The sequence below is a fragment of the Nycticebus coucang genome, chromosome 3, assembly GCF_027406575.1.
Source record: "Nycticebus coucang isolate mNycCou1 chromosome 3, mNycCou1.pri, whole genome shotgun sequence".
In the NCBI taxonomy this organism is placed as follows: Eukaryota; Metazoa; Chordata; class Mammalia; order Primates; family Lorisidae; genus Nycticebus; species Nycticebus coucang.
The window spans coordinates 131753297-131778944 of NC_069782.1; the positions used below are offsets into that span (position 1 = coordinate 131753297).

A 25648-nucleotide genomic window follows, 5' to 3' on the forward strand; every position below is an offset into this window, starting at 1 on the left:
AGGAAATACACACACACACACACACACACACTTCTCTAATTCTGTATCTGTCTATTAGGTACCACAATTCATACTGATGCCTACAATTCTAAAACTGTACCTATAGGGTTCAGTCTAGCATAACATTTTTATATATTTCTCATTCTGATATATATTTACCTATTTTTAGCTTTCCTAACAATGAGAGAAACCTGGCTCCCATTATCCACAATACATTTATATCAAAGGTAGTTTCAGAATAACTAACCTATATGTATTATTGCAAAAAAATAAACCTGTTAACCAGAGTTCAATATCTACTCCTATCTGTCTTTAGCTTGAAGAACATGGTCAACATACTATGTGCAAAAGTTACTTGGGTTGGGCGACGCCTGTGGCTCAGTGAGCAGGGTGCCGGCCCCATATACCGAGGGTGGCAGGTTCAAACCCAGCCCCGGCCAAACTGCAACAAAGAAATAGCCGGGCGTTGTGGCGGGCACCTGTAGTCCCAGCTGCTCGGGAGGCTGAGGCAAGAGAATCGCCTAAGCCCAGGAGTTGGAGGTTGCTGTGAGCTGTGTGACGCCACGGCACTCTACCGAGGGCCATGAAGTGAGACTCTGTCTCTACAAAAAAAAAAAAAAAAGTTACTTGGGTTACTTTTTCCCCCACAACCTCAGGAACAGAATGCAATATCATACTTTTTAATTTTTGCTAATCTGATAGATGTGAATAGTATCTCATTGTTTTAATTTGCATTTAATTTGCATTGCTCTTATTGTGAGTGAGGTTGAACATCTCTTTTGCGTAAAGGATTTTATATATATGTATATGTATATATATATATATATATATGTCTTTGTATCTATCTTATATTTATTGCTAGTTTGTGAATTTTTTTCTGTTGGTTTTTTTTCAAATTAAAAAATGAATAAAGCGTTTGTGGAGCTGTAATTCACATACTACACAGTTCACCTATTTTAATTGGTTTAATGGTTTTCAGTATGTCTATAATCATGTAACCATCACCATAATCTAATTATAGAATTTTTTTCATGACCCTAAAAAGAAACTCCATACCCATTAGCAGTCACTCCCCATCTGCCCCCACTCCTCCAGCACTAGTCAACCACTAATCTCCTGTCTCTATAGATTTATGTCCAGCCTATTCTGGACTTGTGGTATAATTTATATTATATATTATAAATTATACTATTTATCATATAATATAGTGGAATCATATAATATATGGTCTTTTGTGACTGGCTTCCTTCACTTATTGTAAGTGATATAATGCTCAACAGTGTTCCAGGCATTATTTCTAAACACCGAATCCCTATAACAACTCCTAAGAAATAGTTACTGTTTAGCCGGGCGTTGTGGCGCGCGCCTGTAGTCCCAGCTGCTCGGGAGGCTGAGGCAAGAGAATCCCGTAAGCCCAAAGTTAGAGGTTGCTGTGAGCCATGTGACGCCACGGCACTCTACCCGAGGGCGGTACAGTGAGACTCTGTCTCTACAAAAAAAAAAAAAGAAAGAAAGAAATAGCTACTGTTGTTATTCCCATTTTATAGATGAGGAAACTGAGTCACAGGGAAGCTAAATATCTTGTCTATGGTCACACAGCAGTAAGAAGATGGGCTTTGGAGTTAAACTGACCTTAAGTCTGGGCTCCATCACTTGCTTGCTTTGTGTCTTATGGAATGTTACTTAAAGTCCTTCAATATTTCTCATATATTGGTTAAATGAGGATAACAATGCAGAGTCACAGAGTTGTTAGTGAAATGATGATAACCTGAGAAAAGTGCTTGGTCTAAGGCCTCAAACTTAATGCTCAGTGAATTTTTTTTTTTTTTTTTGTAGAGACAGAGTCTCACTGTACTGCCCTTGGCAAGAGTGCCGTGGCGTCACACGGCTCACAGCAACCTCTAACTCTTGGGCTTACGCGATTCTCTTGCCTCAGCCTCCTGAGCAGCTGGGACACAGGCGCCCGCCACAACGCCCGGCTATTTTTTTGTTGTTGTTGTTGCAGTTTGGCCGGGGCTGGGTTTGAACCCACCACCCTCGGCATATGGGGCCGGCGCCTTACCGACTGAGCCACAGGTGCCGCCCCAGTGAATTTTAATAGTTAGTAAAAGGACCGGGCGCTGTGGCTCCCGCCTGTAATCCTAGCACTCTGGGAGGCCTAGGTGGGTGGATTGTCTGAGTTCACAGGTTTGAGACCAGTGAGACCCTGTCTAAAAATAGCAGGCATTGTGGATGGTGCCTGTAGTCCCAGCTACTCAGGAGGCTGAAGCAAGAGAATCACTTGAGCCTAGGAGTTTGAGGTTGCTGTGAGCTATGGTGCCATAGCATAAGTGAGACTCTGTCTCAAAAAAAAAAAAAAAAGAAAAGAAAATTTTTTTTGTAGTACAGACAAGGTCTCACTATGTTGTTCAGTCTGGCCTCAAATTCCTGGCCTCAAAGCAATCTTCCTACTTAAGTCTCCCAGTGTGCTGGAATTATGGGAATGAGCTGCTGTGCCTGGCTGAAATTCACCCTTTATTCACAAGATTGTGCAACCATCATCACTATCTAGTTCAAAAACATTTTCATTATCCCAAAAAGAAATTCCATACCCATTAGCAGTCATTCCCATTCCCTCCTCACCCCAGTTCCTGGCAATCACTCATCTACCTCTGTACTATAGATTTATCTATTTTTGGACATTCCGTATAATTTGATTCATATAAGATATAGTACTTTGTATCTGGCTCCTTTGACTTAGCATGTTTTCAAGGTTCATCTGTGTTGTGGCTTGTATCAGTACTTCATTCCCTTTTGTTACCATGTAAGATTTCATTATATGGGTATAGTATATTTTGTTTACCCATTCCTCAATTGACAGACATTTGGGTTGTTTCTACTTTTTAGCAATTATGAACAGTGCTGCTACGAACATTGGTATACAAGTTTTTGTGTGAACATGTTTTTCAGTTCTCTCTACCTAGGAGTAGAACTACTGGGTCATATGGCTACTCTGTTTAACTTTTTTTTTTTTTTTTTTTTTGTCTTTTTGAGACAGATTTTCACTGTTTTGTCCCAGGCTAGAGTGCCATGGTCTCAGCCTAGCTCACAGCAACCTCACACTCCTGGGTTTAAGTAATCCTCTTGTCTCAGGCTCCCAATTAGCTGGGATTACAGGCGTCCACCACAGTGCCCTGCTAGTTTTTCTATTTTTAGTAGAGATGGGATCTCACTGTTGCTCAGGCTGGTCTGGAACTCCTGAGCTTAAGTGGTCCTCCTACCTTTCTTCCCAGTGCTGGGATTACAAGCATGAGACACACTGTACATGGCCTCTGTTTTAACTTTTTGAGAAATTGACAAACTGTTTTCTGAAGCATTAATGGTGCACAAGTATTTCCATTTCTTTACATCCTCTCCAACACTTGTTAGCAGTCTTTTTTTTTTTTTTTTTGCAGTTTTGGCTGGGGCCAGGTTTGAACCCACCACCCCCTAGTATATGGGGCCGGCGCCCTACTCACTGAGCCACAGGTGCCGCCCAGTCTTTTTTTTTTTTTCTTTCTTTCTTTTTTTTGCAGTTTTGGCCGGGGCTGGGTTTGAACCTGCTACCTCTAGTATATGGGGCCAGCCACAGGCGCCGCTCCTCTTTTTTTTTCTTTGTAGCCATAATAGAGGTGTAGAATAGTATCTCACTATGGCTTTGATTTGTATTTCCTTAATAATAACTAATGGTGTTGAGCATGAGATGCCAACATTTAGGTTAGCTGTTTTGACACTCCTAGGTATATCTTTCCTCTAGAAAGTCTCTCTTCGGTTTCTGTTCATCTCCTGCCTAGAGTTAGCAGTCATTTTGGCCTCTTACATGCTGATGGATACCTTCTTAGAAAGTTGTTTTTAGGGAGACCTTTGGGCAGCTTCCAATGGTGGGGCAGCTGTGTTTTTAGGATTCAAAGCACACGTTCTTGTCAGCAGGTTCAGTGTTACTCTTGAGGCTGGCATAGCCATTGGCTAAGCTCGCCGAACTCCTAGGACAAAGCCAGCCTCTCTCCTGGACAACCCAGTAAGCAGGGGTTCTTGAGTTGGAAACAATCTTGAGAGGCCACCTCATTTATCTTTCTTCAATAAGACAGTTAGTACAGGGCGGTGCCTGTGGCTCAGTCGGTAAGGCACCGGCCCCATATACCAAGGGTGGCGGGTTCAAACCCGTCCTCAGCTGAACCGCAACCAAAAAAATAGCTGGGCGTTGTGGCGGGCCCCTGTAGTCCCAGCTACTCGGGAGGCTGAGGCAAGAGAATCGCTTAAGCCCAGGAGTTGGAGGTTGCTGTGAGCTGTGTGAGGCCACGGCACTCTACCGAGGGCCATAAAGTGAGACTCTGTCTCTACAAAAAAAAAAAGACAGTTAGTACCCTTCACTCCAGTCTGTCAGACTGAGGAAAATATTTTTTTTAATCTCTCTAGGAAGAAATTCTATTGGCCCTACTTGCTACCAGCCAGTATTTTAGCAGACTTCTGTGTTAGACAAATTCTTTGCTTTGACCCAGATCCCACCTTCTGCAGCACATGCCAGTTTTCCCTCATGCTTTCCTTTCTTGGAAGATGTGAGCGACAGCTGCTCCCTAAGAGGGGCTTCATTCCCTGGTTAGACAAAACCACTTTGTCTGGAGAAAGCCCTCTCATGAGGAAGTCCAGACCAAGCCAGGCCCCTCCAGGAGACTAAAGACTGTTTGACATTGTCACTTGGCTATCGCCTGGGCAGCCTGCTTTAAAAAAGAGACTTTCTGACAGGCTTCAGGTTGTGTGTTTACCCTGAGGCTGGGCCATTCCAAATTCATGTTTCAGAGTTTAGAGGTTGAGTCCAGCTAGCCTGTGGGTGGTAATCAAATGCAGGTGGAGACCATCTGGCTGAGCCTGTCCCTCCCACCCAGCCAAGTGAGGGCTGTCTTGCCCACCCCAGATCTGTCCCAGAAAGCACCCTGTGTGCAGGCAGATGGTATATATGTGTGTGTGCACACGCACACCGACACGTGTGTGCATACAGCCCTCAGTGAGATGGAGCTGTGTGGATGCGTAGGATCCAGCGATTTCTCTTTGTATTTGAGCCTTCTCCCCATTGTGCATCCCAAGAGGAACATGTTTCTTTTAGTCTGTTTCTCAAGTTTTTGTGGTTAGAAATCATGTATTTTTCTTGGCCCAAGATGAAAGCCCTGGAGTAATGGTCTAATACATTTTACAAAGCTGCTTCTACTTGGTGCCTGCTTGAAATCTTCCCTTTGCCCTAGTGACCCATCTCTTTTTACAGAGTTTTAACTCACGTCAATTTTGCATTTCCCTAGGTTTTCACACCCCTCCCAAACCTACAGACTCAGGGAGGCAACTCTTCAGCCTCAGTTTGCATAACTTCTCTCAGCCTCCCTGCACTGAGTTGACCCCATAGGGCAATTCAGAAAGGAAATAAAATAGCTTACGTGTATCTGTCCTACCATCTTCTAGCCTGGCCTCCAGGATTCCACGCATGTACCCTGAAAATGGATTTTGCTTTCCCACACTGCTAGATACCCAGGGAAAATGCAAACCACAGATACTTCCTTTAAACATTATTGGGTTTAATCACAGAAATTTCTTTTCTTATTTTTTGAGACAGAATCTTACTTTGTCGCCCTCAATGGAGTGCTGTGGCATCACAGCTCACACAACCTCAAACTCTTGGGCTTAAGCAATTCTCTTGCTTCAGCCTCTCAAGTAGCTGGGACTGTAGGCACCTGCTACAATGCCTGGCTATTTTTTTGTTGTAGTTTTCATTGTTGTTTAGCAGGCTCGGGCTGGATTCGAACCTGCCAGCCCCCATGTATGTGGCCAGCGCCCTAACCACTGAGCTATGAGTGCCGAGCCAATCACAGTAATTTCTTTTTTTTCTTTTTTTGAGACAGAGCCTCAAGCTGTCACCCTGGGTAGAGTGCTGTGGCATCATAGCTCACAGCAACCTGGGCTTAAGTGATTCTCTTGCCTCAGCCTCCCAAGTAGCTGGGACTACAGGTGCCCACTACAACACCCGGCTATTATTTGGTTGTAGTTGTCGTCGTTTGGCAGGCCTGGACTGAATTGAAACCCCCCAGCTCTGGTGTATGTGGCTGGCACCTTAGCCACTTGAGCTACAGGCTCCAAGCCAATTGATCATGGTAATTTATTTATTTATTTTTTTTTTTTGTAGAGACAGAGTCTCACTTTATCGCCCTTGGTAGAGTGCCCTGGAATCACACAGCTCACAGCAACCTCCAACTCCTGGGCTTAGGCGATTCTCTTGCCTCAGCCTCCCGAGTAGCTGGGACTACAGGCGCCTGCCACAACCCCCAGCTATTTTTTTGTTGCAGTTTGGCTGGGGCCAGGTTTGAACCTGCCACCCTCGGTATATGGGGCCAGTGCTACCCACTGAGCCACTGAGCCACAGGCGCTGCCCCGATCATGGTAATTTCTAAAGATTCCTTTTCAATCCACAAGAGAACTTAATTTCTCAAAGGTGATTTCCCTTGCCTAGTGCAGAAGGTTTGGGTTCACCCAGATGCACTGATATGAGCTTCTGAGATTTTGGAATTTCTTTCTTGCAGTCTCATGGCCTGGTCTCTTGAGGGTGATAATGATGAAGGAAAGATGCTTCATGAAATGCCAGGGCTGGCCATTGACTGCATCATCAGCCCTTTTCAGCCCTGATCTCCTGTTCCAGGAACTTGGCTAGCGAAGTTGGTGTCAACTATCATCCTAGTTTATGGTTTGTGTTTGTATGCTGAGGAATTTATATATCAATAATCATTGTGGTTGATGTTTGTACAAGATATAATTACCAGAAAATAATTATATCATGAGTGTATTAATTTTTAACTCTTCCCCTGCTGGTAAGCCTTGTGTAGCTCTTAGAAACCCCTTCCCTAGATTCTTCCCTACCCTGAGGAGGTGTGGCACCCGCCAGTCAGGTCCTACTCTCTGGTCCACATCATTGCCTTCTCTGGCAGAAATCATTTCAGGGACTTCCCTGTGACTTGGGGCTCCTGAGTGTTTCCTACAGACAGGGAAGCAGAGATTCCTGCTTGGTCTCATTGTCATTTTAATGAGTTGTGGCCACAGCGGCATAATCCTCATCCTTCTGGGTCACTGAGGGCTGGGAAGGGAGGGCAAACTATGCTTCGCTAGGGTTCCGATGAGTGAAGAGTACACATTGGGTGCCAGGTTTCAGGAAGAGCATGTGTGCGTAGGGGGAAAGGAGCAAGACAGTAAGTAGGGTGCTGGGTTTTAGGAAGGTTATACCTTGTGGGGCAGAGTGGAGGTGTTGGTATAGAAAGGGTTTTATCCTCCCAGACCACATAGTCTTGTTGGTTGCTCACAGAGTATGTATCCTTAGCAAATAAAGCAGGTGTTTACTAACAGTTGTGGGAACAAGAAGCATAAACATGGGCTAGGCGTGTTATCTCTCACTTGTAATCTTAACATTCTGGGAGGCTGAGGTGGGTGGATTGGTTGAGCTCATGAGTTTGAGACCAACCTGAGCAAGAGCGAGACCCCATCTCTAAAAATATTGGGGCATTTGTGGCAGGTGCCTGTAGTCCCAGCTACTTGGGAGGCTAAGGCAAGAGGATTGCTTGAGCCCAGGAGTTTGAGGTTGCTGTGAGCTGTGACATCAGGGTACTCACTCTACCTAGGGTGGCAAAGTGAGACTCTGCCTCAAAAACAAAAAAGCATAAACGTGGAAGATTTCCAGCAATGTTGCCTCAGTTGTACTGGGAGGAATATTCTGGAGCCACAAAATTTGGAACTCATAATTCAGAGTGCCAGCAGGTTGATTTGGCCCGGCCAGGGTCATATAAATATACCTCTAGGTGGCAGGAGGGCCAGGCAGGAATTCTGGATCCTTATAAGCTTTTGAGGTTCTTTCTCCTTCCAGGGCTTACATGCTGAGGCCACAAAAAAAGTAGTGGGGGGCGGGGGGACTTTAGACTTCAGGGTGGTAATTGAACCTAAAACATTTGCTTTTTATTTCTTTCAGGTTTACAGGAACAGACGGACCTAGTGGTTTTGGCTTTGAGTTGACATTTCGTCTGAAGAGAGAAACAGGGGAGTCTGCCCCACCAACATGGCCAGCGGAACTAATGCAGGGCTTGGCCAGATATGTGTTTCAGTCAGGTAGGAGCTGACTGGTATGCTTGGTCCCTTTGTCATAAGTGTGGTTGGCTTTAAGAACTCTCAAGTATATTTTGATGTCTATGGACTGACCTTTCCTTGGAGCCCTATACCCAAGTTATACCATGAGAGTGTCTTTCTTGTTTTGCTTAGTGTTTCCTGGGTAGAAAGCTATCTTGGATGAGCAGAGAGAGACAAAGGCTCCTGGTACAAAGTTCCCACTTCAGGTTCCATATTAGAAGTCATGAAGATTACTTGAACCCAGGAAATCAAGGTTACCATGAGCTATGATCATGCCACTGAACTCCAGCCTGGGTGACAGAGCAAGACCCTGTCTTGCTCCTTTCCCCTACAAGAAAAGAAAGAAAAGAAATACTGTGTTTGATTCAAATGATTCACATACCCTCCAGGGTATTGTCCTTTACTCCTGGTGCCCTCTCTGGAGACTTCTAATATGGAGCCCGAAGTGGGATCATTATACCAGAAGCCTTTGTCTCTTTCTGCTCATCCTGCCTGTGGACCTCCAAGTGAGTGAAATTTAGTGTGTGTCATGGAGGGTTTCTTTTGTATCATCTGAATGTTTCTGAGTGGCTACTTGCTCAGAAACATTCCCCATATGATCTCAGATTTTGTCTCTTTTGTTCTATAAATAGCCTTCAAATAAAGTCTGAGATACTTTTTCACACCTCTTTTGTTTGTTTGTTTTTGGGGTTTTTTTGGAGACAAAATCTCAAGCTGTCAACCCTGGGTAGAGTGCCATGGTGTCATCATAGCTCACAGCAACCTCAAACTCTTGGGCTGAAGCAATCTTCTTGCTTCAGTGTTTCTATTTTTAGTAGAGACAGGGTCTTGCTCTTGCTTAGGCTGGTCTCGAACCTGTGAGCTCAAGCAATCCACCCACCTTGGCCTCCCAGAGTACTACATTACAGGCATGAGCCACCATGCCTGGCCATACCTCTTTTGCTCTTTGACCATCATAACTAAGTGCAGAGCAGCCTGTAGGCCAAAGTCTTTCAAAGTCTGCTCCTTAGACCACCCATATCTAAAGACCACCTAGAAAGCTTGTTGTAAACATATATGTTCCTGGGTCCCATTGGGAACTCTACTTAGAAAGTTTGGGGTCAATGTTGTGCTTCTGATAGAGACTAGATTTGGAGATTAGATAGAGATTAAAGTTCGAGAAACATAGATCTAGTAGCTTCTCTAGGTGCAATGACTTTTTAAAAAAGCCTTGATTGGGGCTGATTGCAATGGCTCTTACCTGTAATCCTAGCACTCTGAGAGGCCGAGGTGGGTGGATCACCTGAGCTCACAGGTTCGAGACCACCCTGAGCCAGAGCGAGACCCCATCTTTTTTTTTTTTTTTTTTTTTTTGGTAGAGACAGAGTCTCACTGTACTGCCCTTGGGTAGAGTGCTGTGGCGTCTCACGGCTCACAGCAACCTCTACGCAACCCTGGGTAGAGTGCCATGGTGGGCTTACGCAATTCTCTTGCCTCAGCCTCCCAAGCAGCTGGGACTACAGGCGCCCGCCACAACGCCCGGCTATTTTTCTGTTGCAGTTTGGCCGGGGCTGGGTCCGAACCTGCCACCCTCGGCATATGGGGCCGGCGCCCTACTCACTGAGCCACAGGCGCCGCCCACAAGACCCCATCTTTAAAAATAGCCAGCTGTTATTGCAGGTGCTTATAGTCCCAGCTACTTGGGAAGCTGAGGGAAGAGAATTGCTTAAACCCAAGAGCTTGAGGTTGCTGTGAACTGTGATGCCATGGCACTCTACCAAGGGGAACAAAGTAAAACTCTGTCTCAAAAAAATGAAATAAATAAACTTTGTTTCATGCTTGTCTTACTTTGGGGTGTCTGGTCAGTTTTTGACCAAGAGTATTGTAAGAACCGAGGACCCAGGCAGCTGCCTGAAACCCTTACATTGTAGGAGACAGGCAGCTCCCTTGAAACCCAACATTTTAGATTTCCAAGAAGCAGCTGGTACCCCTCAACAAAAGTTAATAATCCTTCCTTTTCTTGCTTTAAAACAAAAAAACAAAACAACAGACCATAGCTATCAGCCTACATTTTGATGAGGACTTAAGAGCTAATATTTAGTAGTGTGTTCTGTGTGCTTTGCATGATTATAACTGCTCATTTAACATGCAGACAAGCTCTGTGAGTTAGGCATTGCTATACCAGCTTTACAGTTGTTGAAAGCAAGACAATAAGAGAGGGTAAGCAGCATATTCGAGATCACACATCTAGTAGGTACAAAGACAGGATTGAACCCATGTAGTGTAGCTCTTTCTTTTCCATGATGCTGTATTGCCTGTGACTCAGCTGACTTCTGGTCTGCTGGATTTCTCAGGCTGGACAAGGAGACGTATGAGAATCATCCACATAGGTGATTGCTGCTGGCTTATGTGGTGTTCCATGGTGCCTCCCTCGGTATTAGACATACTGCTAATGCTTAAAGTAATGACGTCCTGGAAAATTTGCAAAATAGAGGTGGGAAAATGCCCTTTATAATATTACTAAAACCTCTTAAATTCATCCTTTCATCTTTTAACATTTAGTCACAAAAATACATATATGGAAAGTACACATATAAGCTCGATGCCTGTAGCACAGTGGTTACGACACCAGCCACATACACCGAGGCTGGTGGGTTCGAACCCAGCCTGGGCTAGCTAAACAACAGTGACAAATGCAACAAAACATAGCCAGGCCTTGTGGCCAGCGGCTGTAGTCCCAGCTACTTGGGAGGCTGAGGCAAGAGAATTGCTTGAGCCCAAGAGTTTGAGGTTGCTGTGAGCTGTGATGCCATGGGACTGTACTAAGGGCAACATAGTGAGACTCTGTCTCAACAACAACAAAAAGAAAAGTACACATATAATGGTAGAGCTTGACGAGTTTTTACAAACCAAATGCACCCATGTAACTAGTACCCAAATTGAGAAACAGACTACTTCTCCAGAAACCTCCCTCTAGTTAGTAATCCTGCTCTATCCTGTCTTTCAGCAGCAACATCCATATTTTTTTCCCTGTTTCATTGCATAGTCAGGTCCTTAACACCATGTGTCTGAACTTGTTGCTAATAGTTTAAGTAGGCCCCCATCTCCACTTCTCTCCCCTGCACTGCCTCCATCCTGCATGTGACACATTGGCAGCATGGTCTGGTGGTTGAACAGTGTGATCTCTGGATCCAAACCACCTATGTTCATAGCTCTGCCGGTTACTGCCTCCTTGGGCAGTATGTACATCCATTTGCTCATCTATAAAGCAGGGATAATAGTAACTGTACATAAAGTTATTGAGAGGATGAAATGAGTTAATACCCTGTTTCCCCAAAAATAAGACAGTGTCTTATTTTAAGGTGTGCTCCCAAATATGCGCTAGGTCTTATTTTCAGGGGACGTCTTATCTTTCCTGTAAGTAGGTCTTATTTTCGGAGGATGTCTTATTTTCAGGGAAACAGGGTACCTATAAAACACTTAGTTGTTACTTACTGGTACACAGTAGGTACTATAATTCAATCTTAAAAACTTTGTATGGTTGGGCTCACTGGCTCACGCCTGTAATCCCAGCACTTGGGAGGCCGAGGCAAGTGGATTGCCAGAGCTCATAGGTTTGAGATCAGCCTGAGCCAGAGTGAGACTTCATCTCTAAAAATAGCTGGGCATTCTGGTGGAAGCCTGTAGTCCCAGCTACTTGGGAGGCTGAGGCAAGAGGATCGCTTAAGCCCAGGAGTTTGAGGTTGCTGTGAGCTAACATGCCATGGCACTCTACCAAAGGTGACACAGTGAGACTGTGTCTCAAAAAAAAAAAAAGCATGGATTGAAAAGATAAGGTTTCTTCCCCTTTCCTCCCTCCCTCCCTCTCCTTCTCCCTCCCTTCTCCCCTTCCTTCCTTTCTTCCTTGCCGCAAAGGTAAAGACCACCCCATTTAATAACCTCATTTAACAGCAAAACCCCTGTTAGGAAATGCCTTGCTTGTCCTTGAATCAGATGCTAACCTCAGCTGATGTGATGACATTTGGTGCCGTTGACTTGCTCACATGCAGAAAATTGGTAATAGTGATACAAAAAAAAAACTGTTTTGTATATCACATTATACAACCCAAACCACATTTGTTCAGGTATGCCTCCTTGGTTTTATGTATTTGGTTTATGTAGTTTCCTGTGAAGTCATTTGCAAATAAAACACTATTCTAAATGCAGTAAAGTCCATGTAGTTTAATGAAGCCTTGTAGTACATCCATTAATAAGGTGAAGATTCCTTTTATAGTGTGAATTATTGCCCCTCCTTTTAAATGTTTCATAAGATTGAGTTTAAGCCTATCAGGCTTTCTCAGAGCACAGCATACTCAACTGATGCTGTAGAGACCTCCAGACATTACCTTGTGACCTCTAGACATTACCATGTGTGGTTACACTTAACAAGGTTTACACATGTACATATTATACAGAACACGCATACTTTGTGTTTGATGTATACAGATACACCTGCATGTGTACATAACATTGTAATTCTGCGTGATAATCTTGCCTTGCTTGTGCCATCTACCGTGAGCCCAGTGACTTTATGTGGAGCACTCTGCCCACCCCTGTGCATGTGAGAACATGCTGAGCAGTATAATCAAGTAAGTGGAGCGTTTAGACCTGCTTTTCCAGATCTAAATAGCATCCACAGTTTTACCATCCAGGCTTGGAAATAGCTTCAAGGCAGAGGAGGCAAAGGAAAGAGGAGTGATGGCATAGGGGGTGTGTTCGGGCACGGGGGTAGCAAACCCACAGCCAGTCATGGGGCTATGCAAGGCAGTCTCAGAAACTTACTCTGTAGAATGACCCAGACAGGCCCTGGATCTTTGCCCTGACCTCTTGGAGGACAGTTACCCTTTGGTAGGTTTGCTCAGAGGTTAGAAGCTGAGCTGGAGAGAAAAAGCAGCAGAAATGACAGAGACTCTTGCAATCGCAATCCGGTGTGAGGAGGGAGAGTTGAACCTGAGTGGAAATGGTGGGAAATGGAGAAATAAAGCCAAGAAAAATAGGGAGAGACAAAGAAAGACAGGAGACAAGAGATAGGATGGCGTCAAGAGATAGGATGCCCTCAGGAGGACTGACGCAGCTAATGGCTGCAGCCAGCACCTGAATCATGGAAAACAACTTTATTTATAAGGTTGCATAAATCTTAATACATGGGTTAGAGATCATCCTTAAAGAGGAAAAACTGTGTACTTGCCAATAATAAGGAAAGTATACCTGAGCTTTGTGACTTTTGGCAGGTGAAAAGAATGTTGTTAAAGGAGCAGTGGTTGGGGGTTGCTCCCTGAGTGTTTCCCCAGGCTGGGGGGGCCCTGCCGTCCACAACCCACTCCCCACAAGAGACGTAGGACAGAAGAACATCTGGAGGCAGTGGAGGCTTCCAGATGTGGGAGTGGATAGGTTATGGTTTTATTTTAGTTGGGACTCTTCTAGTTATAATGACAGAAACCCAACTCAAACTACCTTAAACAATAACAGACTTTATTGGCTCAGAAAACTGGGAGAACTCAGCCAGGGTTTCTGGTGTGGCTTGATTAATATGTTTAAACAGTGTCCTCAGGGCTATGACTATAGCTGTGACTCTCTGCATATTGGTTTTGCACTACAGACTGACTCTCCCCTTGTGCCAGGAAAAATAAGCACCATCATCTCTAGTTTCAGGTTCTCTCAGTTTATAGACCAGCAGAGGCTTTTTGCTTTCAACATTCCTTCTTCATTCACAGGGGAAGGACTCAGATTAGTTCTGCCTGGGCCATGTGACCACTGTGGTTGTTGTTGGTGGTCCAGGTGAAGTACTAGGATTTACATTTAAAGTCCTCTGTGCTCTGCTTCCCAGCACATGGAGTGAGAGGGAAGTCCTCTAACACAAAGGGCAACCCCCTGACAGAAAAGGAATAGTTACGGCTCTGGGTGTGCAAAACCAGTTGCCACCACAAGAGTGTAGTTTACCCCAGTAACTTTGGTGTGCAGTTATACCTGACAGTCAGATCATTAGAGGAAGTATATATGGAGTGGGTAACTTTTGTTCTCTCTTGTTGTATCTGTTGGGATGGTTGTGACTACAAATGACAGAGCACCCTGATTAGAATGGCCTAACTATAAGGCACCTGTCTTTCACAGGAAGCGATCTGGAGGAGGGGCAGTTCCAGCATTGGTTGTCATCTGTTCAATAATAGTAAAGGAACTGAGTTCTTTTTAATTCTCTGTTTTGTCTTCTTCAGCACTTTGGCTGTTTAAACTGGTTTCCTCATATTCCATCTCCTTACAGCTGCCATGATAGTTAGCACCCCTGGAATCACACTTGGCAGAGTTCAGAAACAGTAAGAGAGACATTCTATCCTGTGCCTCTTTTAAAAAATCAATCAAACCTCCACAGGACTCCCCTCATTGCATCTCATTGAAATCCCCTTGCATCTCATTGAAAAATTAAATGAGGCTGGGCGCCTGTAGGTGGCGGGTTCGAATCCAGCCTGGGCCTGCCAAACAACAACGACAACTGCAACCAAATAAATGGCCGGGCATTGTGGCGGGCACCTGCAGTCCCAGCTACTTGGGAGGCTGAGGCAAGAGAATCACTTAAGCCCAAGAATTTGAGGTTGCTATGAGCGGTGATGCTACGGTACTGTACCAAGGGTGACATAATGAGACTCTGTTTCAAAAAAAAATAATCTAGGTTCTGAGTATAGGTCTCATCCTTGTTTTCAACCTCTGCCAGGAGATCAAGTGCTGGGATTATAGGCATGAGCCACTGCGTCTGGCTGTCTTTGTATTCTTGCCTAAGTATTTCTGTGGATAAATTCCTGGAAATGGGATCGCTAGATTAAGAAAAATGAACATTTTACAAGTTAATTGCCATTCCTGAGGATTTTTTTTTTTTTTTTTTTTGAAACAGAGTCTTTGTCACCCTTGGTGGAGTACCGTGGTGTCATAGCTCACAGCAACCTCAAACACTTGGGCTGAAGTGATTCTCTTGCCTCAGCCTCCCAAGTAGCGGACTACAGGTGCTCGGCACAGTGCCTGGCTATTTTTAGAGACGGGGTCTCACTCTTGCTCAGGCTGGTCTCGAGCCTGTGAGCTCAGGCAATCCACCCACCTTGGCCTACCAGAGTACTAGGATTACAGGTGTGAACCACCATGTCAGGCCTCCTGAAAGATTTTTTAAAGTGAGGGGGAATTAGATGAATGAATATATTATTAAAGTAATACTGTTCTAACCAATAAATGTCCTAATAGTTTTCAACAAACAATAGAATGATTGCTATATAAAAGCATTTCTGTATCAACAAAACAAAGAACTTTACCGAGCCCTTGAGAATCAGTCCCCTTAGGTTACTTGGCCTGAGAGATTGGTTTATACATGCTAAATGACATACATTTGGGATTAGGAAAGATCAGTAAGCTCTTCTGCAGTGTATGGTACAGTTTAGATCTACCCAGGAATCCATCCATTATGCTTCTTGTCTTTGAAGTTGGAAGTGCGAAGGGACATGGCCTGCCTGGTGAAGTCAGAGAGACTTTTCCAGATAGCAGGTCAATTTTTAGAGATATATATATGGAACCTCAGTGATGGGCTTTTCTTGCGGGCCTCTTTCTACTTTCCCTAAAGTTAACACATTTAGTTCGGATTTTTCCAGATGAGATCATTTTTTTTTAAACTTGGCTTTTCTCTAGTAAAAGTAAGTGAAACACTAGCTATTAGGCTGGGCATGGCCTGTAAGCCTAGCACTTGAGAAGGCTGAAGGATGAGGTTCCCTTGAGCTCAAGAGCTCAAGACCAGTCTGAGGAAGAGTGAGACCCTGTCTCTACTAAAAATACAAAAATTAGTCACCTGTAGTCCCAGCTACTCAGGAGGCTGAGGCTGGAGGATTACTTGAACCCAGGCGTTTGAGGTTGCTGTGAGCTAGGCTGATGCTACTGTACTCTAGCCTGGGCAATAGAATGAGATTCTATCTCAAACAAGAATAACACCACCACCCCAAACACTAGCCATTGGGCACCATACTATCCTAGGCACTTAACACTCTTATTTAGCCTGTCCAGTAGGTAGCCCGGTGAGAAAAATACTGATATTGCCACTTTTCAGATAGGGTTGGCAGGTGATAGGCCCTGCAGAATTTCCTGCAGCCGCTGAGCACAAGAGTAAGCCTCGTGGCCAGCTCAGCCAGTCTGGTTTGCCTGCTGCAGCCTCTCAGCCAGGCCTCCACGGACCTTTTTTTTTGGAGACAGAGTCTCTCACTCTTTTACCTTCGGTAGAGTGTCATGGCATCATAGTTGACAGCAACCTCAAACTCCTGGATTCAAACAAACCTCTTGCTTCAACCTCCTGAGTAGCTGGGACAACAGGCATTCACCATGATGGCCAGCTAGTTTTTCTATTTTTTTTAGTAGAGATGGGGTCTTAACTCTTGCTCAGGCTGGTCTCAAACTCCTGAGCTCAATCAGTCTACATGCCTCAGTCTCACAAAATGCTAGGATTATAGGTGTGAACCATTGTACCCAGTCCAAGGATCCATTTTTTTTTTTTTTTTTTGTAGAGACAGAGTCTCACTTTATGGCCCTCGGTAGAGTGCCGTGGCATCACACAGCTCACAGCAACCTCCAACTCCTGGACTTAAGCGATTCTCTTGCCTCAGCCTCCCGAGTAGCTGGGACTACAGGCGCCCGCCACAACGCCCAGCTATTTTTTGGTTGCAGTTCAGCTGGGGCCGGGCTTGAACCCGCCACCCTCGGTATATGGGGCCGGCGCCTTACCGACTGAGCCACAGGCACCGCCCCAAGGATCCATTTTTAATGAAGAGCAAAGATGTGGTGGAAAGCTCTTTTTCATCAGGTATATTTATTTTACTTAAGTGCCTGCTATATACCAAGGGCTCTTTAGATGCTAGGTAAGTTATGTAGAATGAATTCTCCACTGTCCTTAGGTAGTAGAGATAGACATTGCAAAAATAGGCAAATAAATATTTGATTCCATAAGATTTAGGGAAAGATGAGGTACTGAAAGAGGCTTCTATGACTGGAGCGGGTCAGGGAGAAAGGGCTCAGGAAAAGCTGGAGGCCCAGCAGAGAAGCAGAAATTCTAGGCCTTCAGTAAGTCTGGATTTGATTCTAAGGGCAATAGAAAGCTAGGCTAGTGAGTTATGGAGAAAGGTGAAATGGCCAATTAGGAAATGAAATTCCTTTTTATTTTTAATTAAGATGTACTTGGATGTGAAGTTTTTGAGGCTTTCTGCTTGCATTTTGAGTGTGGCTCATGCCCAGAGAGCCTGGGGGCTGCTGTAGCTTTTTGGAGCACAGTAGTCAGGGTCATGACTCCTTCTCACCTCTGCCATTCTAATCCTTGGGTCCTTGAATACAGGATAATCCTATTCTAAGCCTGCTGTTCCCTGAGGTTCTCCAGCCTAAGGAGGGGACCTGTCTTCTCTTTTGGGGGTATTAGTAATCTCAGCATTACTATGATCAACAGCATATAAAAGGGTTCTCTTCCCAGATCCAGGATGTAAATCAGACTTTGCTTCCTCATCTCTGCCCTGCAGGTAAATCAGGAATATAAAACTTAGAGCATATCCCCAAGTAAGACGTTGCTAGGCTGCAGTTCAGCTTCTCATCTACAGCTCACCTGGCTTTCTTCTCTCTGATGTCCCAAGCGTGTGTGGCCTTAGTATCTTTGCCTCAAGTAAAGCTTTCTGAATAGAGATGCTCCATCATGACCAATGAGAGTTGTCAAGTTCTCGTTTCCTGGTTTGGATAAGCTGCCCATTGTCCCAGTCAGCTAACTAAAGCCAAATGGAGCTGCCTGGTTATATTAATATCATTTTTCTTCCTCATACTCTTTTTGATTTTTTCTGACATTTACTTTCCTTCAGCTTGATTTATCCTCTTTTCTGGTTGTTAAGGATCTGCAAAATATTTTCCCTTTCATCTTTTAGTAATACTAACCAACTATAAGGCAAAACAACCCCTGATTTCTTGTGTTTTCCAAAGGTTTTAGATTAATAGTTGAAAGACCATGTTCCTATTCCACTGAAGAAAAATGTGTCATCCTACAGAAATGAGTTTGTATCCTAAAATATAAATGATTTAGCCAATATATGTTATAAATCTCAGTATTTGGGGGGAAAACTAAATCCTCTGAGCAGAGGTTGGCAAGTACAGTCTGCAGGCTAAATCCTGATGGCCACCTGTTTTTTTTTGTTTTTTTTTTGCAGTTTTGGTTGGGGCTGGGTTTGAAACTGCCACCTTCGGCATATGGGGCCAGAGCCCTACTCCTTTGAGCCGCAGGTACCACCACCTGGCCACCTGTTTTTATACATAAAATTTTGTTGGATTATAGCATGCCCATTATTTATTGCCTGTGGCTTCTTTTGTGCTATAATAAGAGTTGAGTAGGTATGACAAGAACTATATGGCCCTCAAAGTCCAAAATATTTGATATCTGGCTATTTACTGGAAAAAATCTGACCTCTGACTAAGAATGCTTTTCACTTCTGAATAACAACTGAAGTGGAGAAGTGGCCATCTTTAATTCTGTGAGATTCCAGAGGCTGTGTGAAATGTGTTGCCTTAGCTTGGTCTTGCGTCCCAGCCCATGCTAGAGCTATCAATCACAGTCCCTAGAGCAGCGGTTCTCAACCTGTGGGTCACGATCCCTTTGTAACAACGAAAATACATCCTGCATATCAGATATTTACATTACAATTCCTAACAGTGGCAAAATACAGTTATGAAGTAGCAATAAAAATAATTTTATGGTTGGGGGTCACCACGACAAAAGGAACTATATTAAAGGGTCCACAACATTAGGAGGCATTAGGAAAGTTGAGAACCATTGCAGAGGGTTTATTGGGGGAAAGGGGGAATGAATCTCCTGCTGAGATGCTCCAGTATTTGAAGCAAATTCCTTTAGCCTCCATGGGTCTGTATCTTACTCGAGGAACTACTTTAAATGCTTTGAGTTACTTAGTAGAAAGAGGCTATTTGAAACAGACTTTAAGCTATGATAATTCACCCTCAGACTAGTTTTCTTCTCTCTGCTTCCCTGTGGAGTCTTAATTGGTTGTCTCTAGACCCTTTGTCTCTAGCACCTGAATTTCAAAGATGCTCCCTGCAGGGGGCAGTGAAGGCCACTAGCAAGCAAAGCAGAGCAGCTAGAGTTAGGATGGTAGACTCAGCGTCTCTGCAGGAGGTAAAGCTCTTTGGTGATGTGAAAATACTCATAGTAGAACAGAATGTTCTGTAAAGAGGACTGGAGAACAGTGTAACTGGGAGCAGCACCCAAGTGGCACGCCGCCTGGGTTAAAATCTGAGTTGGGCCATGTGGGACTCATGGAACCTGGGGTCAAAGTTGAACATCTCCGGGCGGCACCTGTGGCTCAAGGAGTAGGGCGCCGGTCCCATATGCCAGAGGTGGCGGGTTCAAACCCAGCCCTGGCCAAAAACCACAAAACAAACAAACAAACAAAAAAAAGTTGAACATCTCCAAGACTTGGTTTCTTCATCTGTGAAACACAGGCAATCACAATTTCTACTTCATAATATATGTAATGTTCCTAGTGCAGTACTTGGCATTATATGTGGAAGCAATTAATACTTGTGTTGTTATTTAAGAAGCAAATTGCAACAAGCCTAAAAGAAAAAGGAAGCATATTGTAACATTGTATAGAGTTGGGTTCCAATTCTTTTTTTTTTTTTTTTTTGTAGAGACAGAGTCTCACTGTACCGCCCTCGGATAGAGTGCCGTGGCATCACGCAGCTCACAGCAACCTCTAACTCTTGGGCTTACGCGATTCTCTTACCTCAGCCTCCCGAGCAGCTGGGACTACAGGCGCCCGCCACAACGCGCGGCTATTTTTTTGTTGCAGTTTGGCCGGGGCTGGGTTTGAACCCACCACCCTCGGCATATGGGGCCGGCGCCCTACTCACTGAGCCACAGGCGCCGCCCAGGGGTTCCAGTTCTAATAACAATAACAGTGTGTACATGCCCACACAGATGACGGAAGAGATACATGAAGATATTCATAGAGACCTTCTTTTTTGTTGTTGAGACAGAGCCCCACCTGTGCCCTGAGCAGAGTGCAGTGGCATCATAGTTCACTGCAACCTCAGACTCAGGCTTTAGGCATCCTGCAGCCTCAGCCTCTGGAAGCCACTAGGATTACAGGCACTTGCCACAGTACCACCCAGCTGGGTATTTCATATTTTTAATGATTCAGGGTTGTACTCTCACTCAGACCAGTCTCGAACTCCTGAGCTCAAGCAATTCCTGCCTCAGCCTAATACCGTGTAGGATTACAGGCTCAAGCTACCACACCCAGCCATAAGGCCGTTTTAGGGTGATGGCATTATGAGTCAATATCTTTTTGTACCTTCTTGCCATTTTGAAGTTTTCTGCATACAACATGGATTTTATTATCAGAAAAGGAAAACCATGACTGAATTTTTTTTTTAGAGATAGACTCTCACTTTGTCACAGCTCACAGTAACCTCCAGCTCTTAGGCTTAGGCGATTCTCTTGCCTCAGCCTCCCGAGTAGCTGGGACTACAGGCACCCACCACAACGCCCGGCTATTTTTTTGTTGCAGTTTGGCCAGGGCCGGGTTTGAATCCGCCACCCTCAGTATATGGGGCCAGTGCCCTACTCACAGGTGCTGCCACCTAAAAATTCAGGCGCTGAATTTTTAAAAGAACTTCTCAGAGGACAGGGACAGTGAGCCCTGGCAGTCCCAGGGCAGTATCACAGGTGCTGGTGAGGACAGGTCTCCACCTCAGGCTACTGAGGAAGATGTGTTTATTGGGACAGCTTTGGATAAGATACTGTGACCTACTTTCTTTTTTCTTTTTTTTTTAGAGACAGAGTCTCACTTTATCACCCTCGGTAGAGTGCTGTGGCATCACAGCTCACAGCAACCTCCACCTCTTGGACTTAGGCGATTCTCTTACCTCAGCCCCCCTAGTAGTTGGGACTACAGCCGCCCACCACAACACCCGGCTATTTTTTGTTGCAGTTTGGCCGGGGCTGGGCTCGAACCCTCCACCCTCGGTATATGGGGCTGGCGCCCTACCCACTGAGCCACAGGCACTGCCCTGTGACCTGCTTTCTTTCTCATTTTCTTCATAGCTTTCTCAGTGGAAAATGACTAGTGCCTCTGAGACAGACACAATACTGCTTAGGCTCCCCTGGGAGTGGATCTCCACAGCCAGGCCTATCTTCTTGCCTTATGCACGTTTCACAGTTTGGCACATATGCCACCTGTTCTCTGTGAAGGTGATTTCATGGGTTAGGGTGGCCCCTGCCATGACTGCTACTGTATTCTCACCTGTAGTCTTGGCCAATCAACAGCCTAGGAACCAAGGAAGTACTGTGTAGCCTTTCAAGTTAATAAAATCAGTTGTAGGAGTCTTCTGGTAACTCCACAGCTAGTTTTTTTCTAGTGTTAAGGAAGTTCTTTGGGGCCGAAGTCATGTCAGCTAAGCCAGCAGTCCCCAACCTTTTTGGCATCAGGGACCAGTTTCATGGAAGACAGTTTTTCCATGGACTGGGTGGGGAGATGGATTCAGGATGATTTGAGCACATTACATTTGTTGTGCACTTTATTTCTATGCATAATGCAGAATTCACCATAATACAGAATCAATGGGAGCCCTGACCTTGTTTTCCTGCAATGAGGTAGTCCCAGCGCTAACATCACTGCTTCAGCGCCGCCTCTAATCATCAAACATTAGATTCTCATGAGGAGCACGCAACCAAGAGCCCTTGCACATGCAGTTTATAGTAGGTTTGAGTTCCCATGGGAGTCTAATGCTGCTGCTGATCTGGCAAGAGCTGGACCTCAGGCAGTGATGCGAGTAATGGGGAGTGCCTGTAAATTCAGATGGAGCTTGGCTTGCTCACTTGCTGCTTACTTCCTGCTGTGTGGCCTAGTTCCTAACAGGAGCAGTATCTGCTCCCTACCCAGGGGTTGAGGACCAGGCTAAGCAGACTTTGTGGTTCTCAGCAAGTCCTGCTAAATGCTCAGAGTAGAGACTCAGTCCCTACTCTGTCTCCCCAAATAAGAAGAAATATACTGGAAAGGAATCTGGTCTACTAAACACCAAAAGGTTATTACTAATAATTGCTGCCTTTTCCTATAATCAGGTCACCCTAAATTGGTTATCTAAGACCCCTACCTCCCCCCCCCCTCGGATCTGGTTGGTAGGGAAACTTTGGAATTACATAGGGCAGGTGCATAGACAGCTGAGGGTCTGGCCTTTACATATATACTCAGAATTCTGTAAGTGCTTTCAGCTTTCGGCTCGGTGGAGGCCAAGGTGCAACTTTCTTCAGTCGTCCTGAATCTGGGTTCCTCCGACACCAACCACCTATATTTGACCCCAGTGAGATCAAAGTTGTATAACTGAGGCTCGCCAGTGGCAAAGTCAGTGTCATGTCTGCCCTGGCTCCCAAGATCCGCCCCTTGGGTTTGTCTCCAAAAAAGGTTGGTGGTGACTGGAAGGGTCTGAGAATTACAGTGAAACTGACTATCTAGAACAGACAGGCCCAGATTGAAGTGGCACCTTCTGCCTCAGCCTTCATCATCAGAGCCCTCAAGGAACTATCGAGAGACAGACAGAAACAAAAACATTAAACACAATGGAAATAGCACTTTCCATGAGATTGTTAACATTGCCAGACAGATGCAGCACCAATCTTTAGCCAGAGAACTCTCTGGAACCATTAAAAAGATCCTGGGGATGGCCTACTTGGTGGGCTACAATGTTGATGCCTGCCACCCTCATGACATCATAGGTGACATCAATAGTGATGTTGTGGAAAGCCCAGCTGGTTAAAAAATACAAAGGTGAGGGCAGCTCCTGTGGCTCAGTCGGTAAGGCGCCGGCCCCATATACCGAGGGCACCGGGTTCAAACCCGGCCCCGGCTGAACTGCAACCAAAAAATAGCTGGGCATTGTGGCCGGTGCCTGTAGTCCCAGCTACTCGGGAGGCTGAGGCAAGAGAATCGCTTAAGCCCAGGAGTTGGAGGTTGCTGTGAGCTGTGTGATGCCATGGCACTCTACCGAGGGCCATAAAGTGAAACTCTGTCTCTACAAAAAAAAAAAAAAATACAAAGGTGGTGCCCCATGATCATATTGATGTACACAGCTATGATTTAATAAAAAAAAAAAAATTAAAATACATGAAGTGAAATAAAAATGCCTTCTTGGATCTTTGTAAAAAAAATAAATAAATAAAATAAAAATAAAAATAAAAAATACAAAGGAAAATGTTTCAATAAAGGATCATTTGACAACCCCCCCACCCCCCCAAAAAAAAGTAAGTGCCTGCTTTATGTCCCACCTCTGACCTAAAGCCCCTCCAAAATATATTCAGAGAGGGTGGCTTTCAGACTGGCAAAACCACTCTAAAGTATAAGGTCTGTAAGGAATGGCCACAAAAGTAAGGAGACTGGGAACATTTTAGTTTGAGGAAGCAAAGGCTTTGGGGTGGAGTGTGTAGGGGGTTGAACTGTGACCCCACAGGTGTTTTAAAATATGTGCAGTCTCACATATGGTAAAGGGGGTTTGACTTTTCCTTTGTTACTGAGAATAGAGAATTAGAATGCTGTTAACTGTTCTTTCAGGGTGTGGAAGCATAAACTCACCATCTCTGAAGTTGTCCTATTAAAGTCTGGGCAGTGTTTACAAGGCCTTTGTAGAGGGCTTTTAAACTCTGGGTGTGAAGTTGGTTTGGGAATTCAGACTACTGAAATCAGAGGCCACCTAGTAATGCTGGTTTTTCTTCCAATCCAGCATTCTTGTGATCACTTCTTTCATGCTTAGTCTGATTTCCTGCAGACAGCCTTACACCATTCCTCTTGTCAGTGCTTCCCAGACCTCCAGATCTCATCACTCCAGCTGGATGATCTCTGAGAACACCCATAAATACTCTAGCTGTGTTTCTTAATTTAAATTAAGCCAGGAGGAAAGGGGGTTAGTTTCCTGACCAAAAAGTTAAAATCATAGCTCTGCCACAGTGGATGGGTTCTTGGTCTGATGTTGTAGTTCCTACTGGATCCTTCTGTCTTCATTCCTTTTTACGTAAATAGTGACCATCTTTTCCAGTGGTTGAATCTTCGAATGAAAAATAACTGCTTTGGGCAGCTCCTGTGGCTCAATGAGTAGGGTGCCAGCCCCATATACCGAGAGTGGCGGGTTCAAACCCAGCCTCGGCCAAACTGCAACAAAAAAATAGCCTGGCGTTGTGGCAGGCGCCTGTAGTCCCAGCTGCTCGGGAGGCTGAGGCAAGAAAATCACGTAAGCCCAAGAGCTGGAGGTTGCTGTGAGCCGTGTGATGCCACGGCACTCTACCGAGGGCAATAAAGTTAGACTCTGTCTCTACAAAAAAAAAAAAAAAGAAAAATAACTGCTTTGTGAGCAGTGTTATTTCTTATGTGCTATACAAGTAGTTGAAGGTAAATTAGTATAACTGTAAGTAGTAATGCTGCAAGTCTCCTTCAGACAAGAAACTTTGTAGAAAGTGGTTAAATGTATGAAATAAATAACAGGTCTTTATCGACAAAAGATGTGACCATTTAGGTTTTCTGTTTTGGGAAACTAAGATTTTAAAAGATATGTTTGAAGGGTGGTATAATCCATGTATGAGGGTTCAGAGCACACTTTGGAGTTGATAGCCTGGAATTCTAATTCCAGCTTCAGCAATGCTCTGATTCTCTGACCTTCAGTTTTTTTTTCTTGGAATAAAATGGCCATGAATTCTGCTTGCCATGACCGTCATGACATTGCATATAAAAAGTGCTAAGTAAATAGTGGCTGTTATTAACCCTGTGTTGAAAAAAAGAAAAAGACAAATAACTGCTTTGGCTCAGTGGCTAGGGCACCAGCCACATACAGTAGACCTGGCGGGTTTTAATCTAGCCCAGGCCTGCCAAACAACAATGACAACTACAACCAAAAAAAAAAAAACCCAGGCGTTGTGGCAGGCACCTATAGTCCCAGCTACTTGGGAGGCTGAGGCAAGAGAATCACTTAAGCCTAAGAATTTAAGGTTGCTGTGAGCTGTGACGTCACGGCACTCTACCCAGGCTTGAGACTCTGTCTCAAAAAAAAAAAAAAGAAAGAAAAAGAACTGCTTAATTTGTACTTTAAGTACACAAGATAATTTTTTTTTTTTTTTTTTTTTTGAGACAGAGTCTTACTTTGTCGCCCTCGGTAGAGTGCCATGGCATCACAACTCACAGCAAGCTCAAACTCTTGGGCTTAAGTGATTCTGTTGCCTCAGCCTCTCAAGTAGCTGGTACTATGGGCGCCCACCACAGCGACTGGCTATTTTTAGAGACAGGGTCTCACTCTGTCTCATGCTGGTCTCGAACTCATGAGCTCAGGCACTCTACCTGCCTTAGCCTCCCTAGTGCTGGGATTATAGGCATGAGCCACCGCACCCAGCCAGCGAAAGTTTTCTTTTCTTTCTTTTTTCTTCAGTGGT

At 44.7% G+C, this 25648-nt stretch overlaps 2 protein-coding genes across 5 annotated transcripts in view; both read left to right on the forward strand.

The window, feature by feature from the left end:
* Positions 1-25648, forward strand: part of MFSD13A (major facilitator superfamily domain containing 13A) — a 294129-nt gene that overhangs the window by 83409 nt on the left and 185072 nt on the right. The window lies entirely within an intron of this gene.
* SUFU (SUFU negative regulator of hedgehog signaling) overlaps positions 1-25648 on the forward strand; it is a 138625-nt gene that overhangs the window by 42478 nt on the left and 70499 nt on the right. For all 4 annotated transcript variants that reach the window (XM_053583064.1, XM_053583065.1, XM_053583068.1 and 1 more), the window contains exon 3: positions 8009-8145. In XM_053583064.1, coding sequence (XP_053439039.1) covers positions 8009-8145 — 137 coding nt within the window. The remainder of the gene's footprint in view (positions 1-8008; positions 8146-25648) is intronic.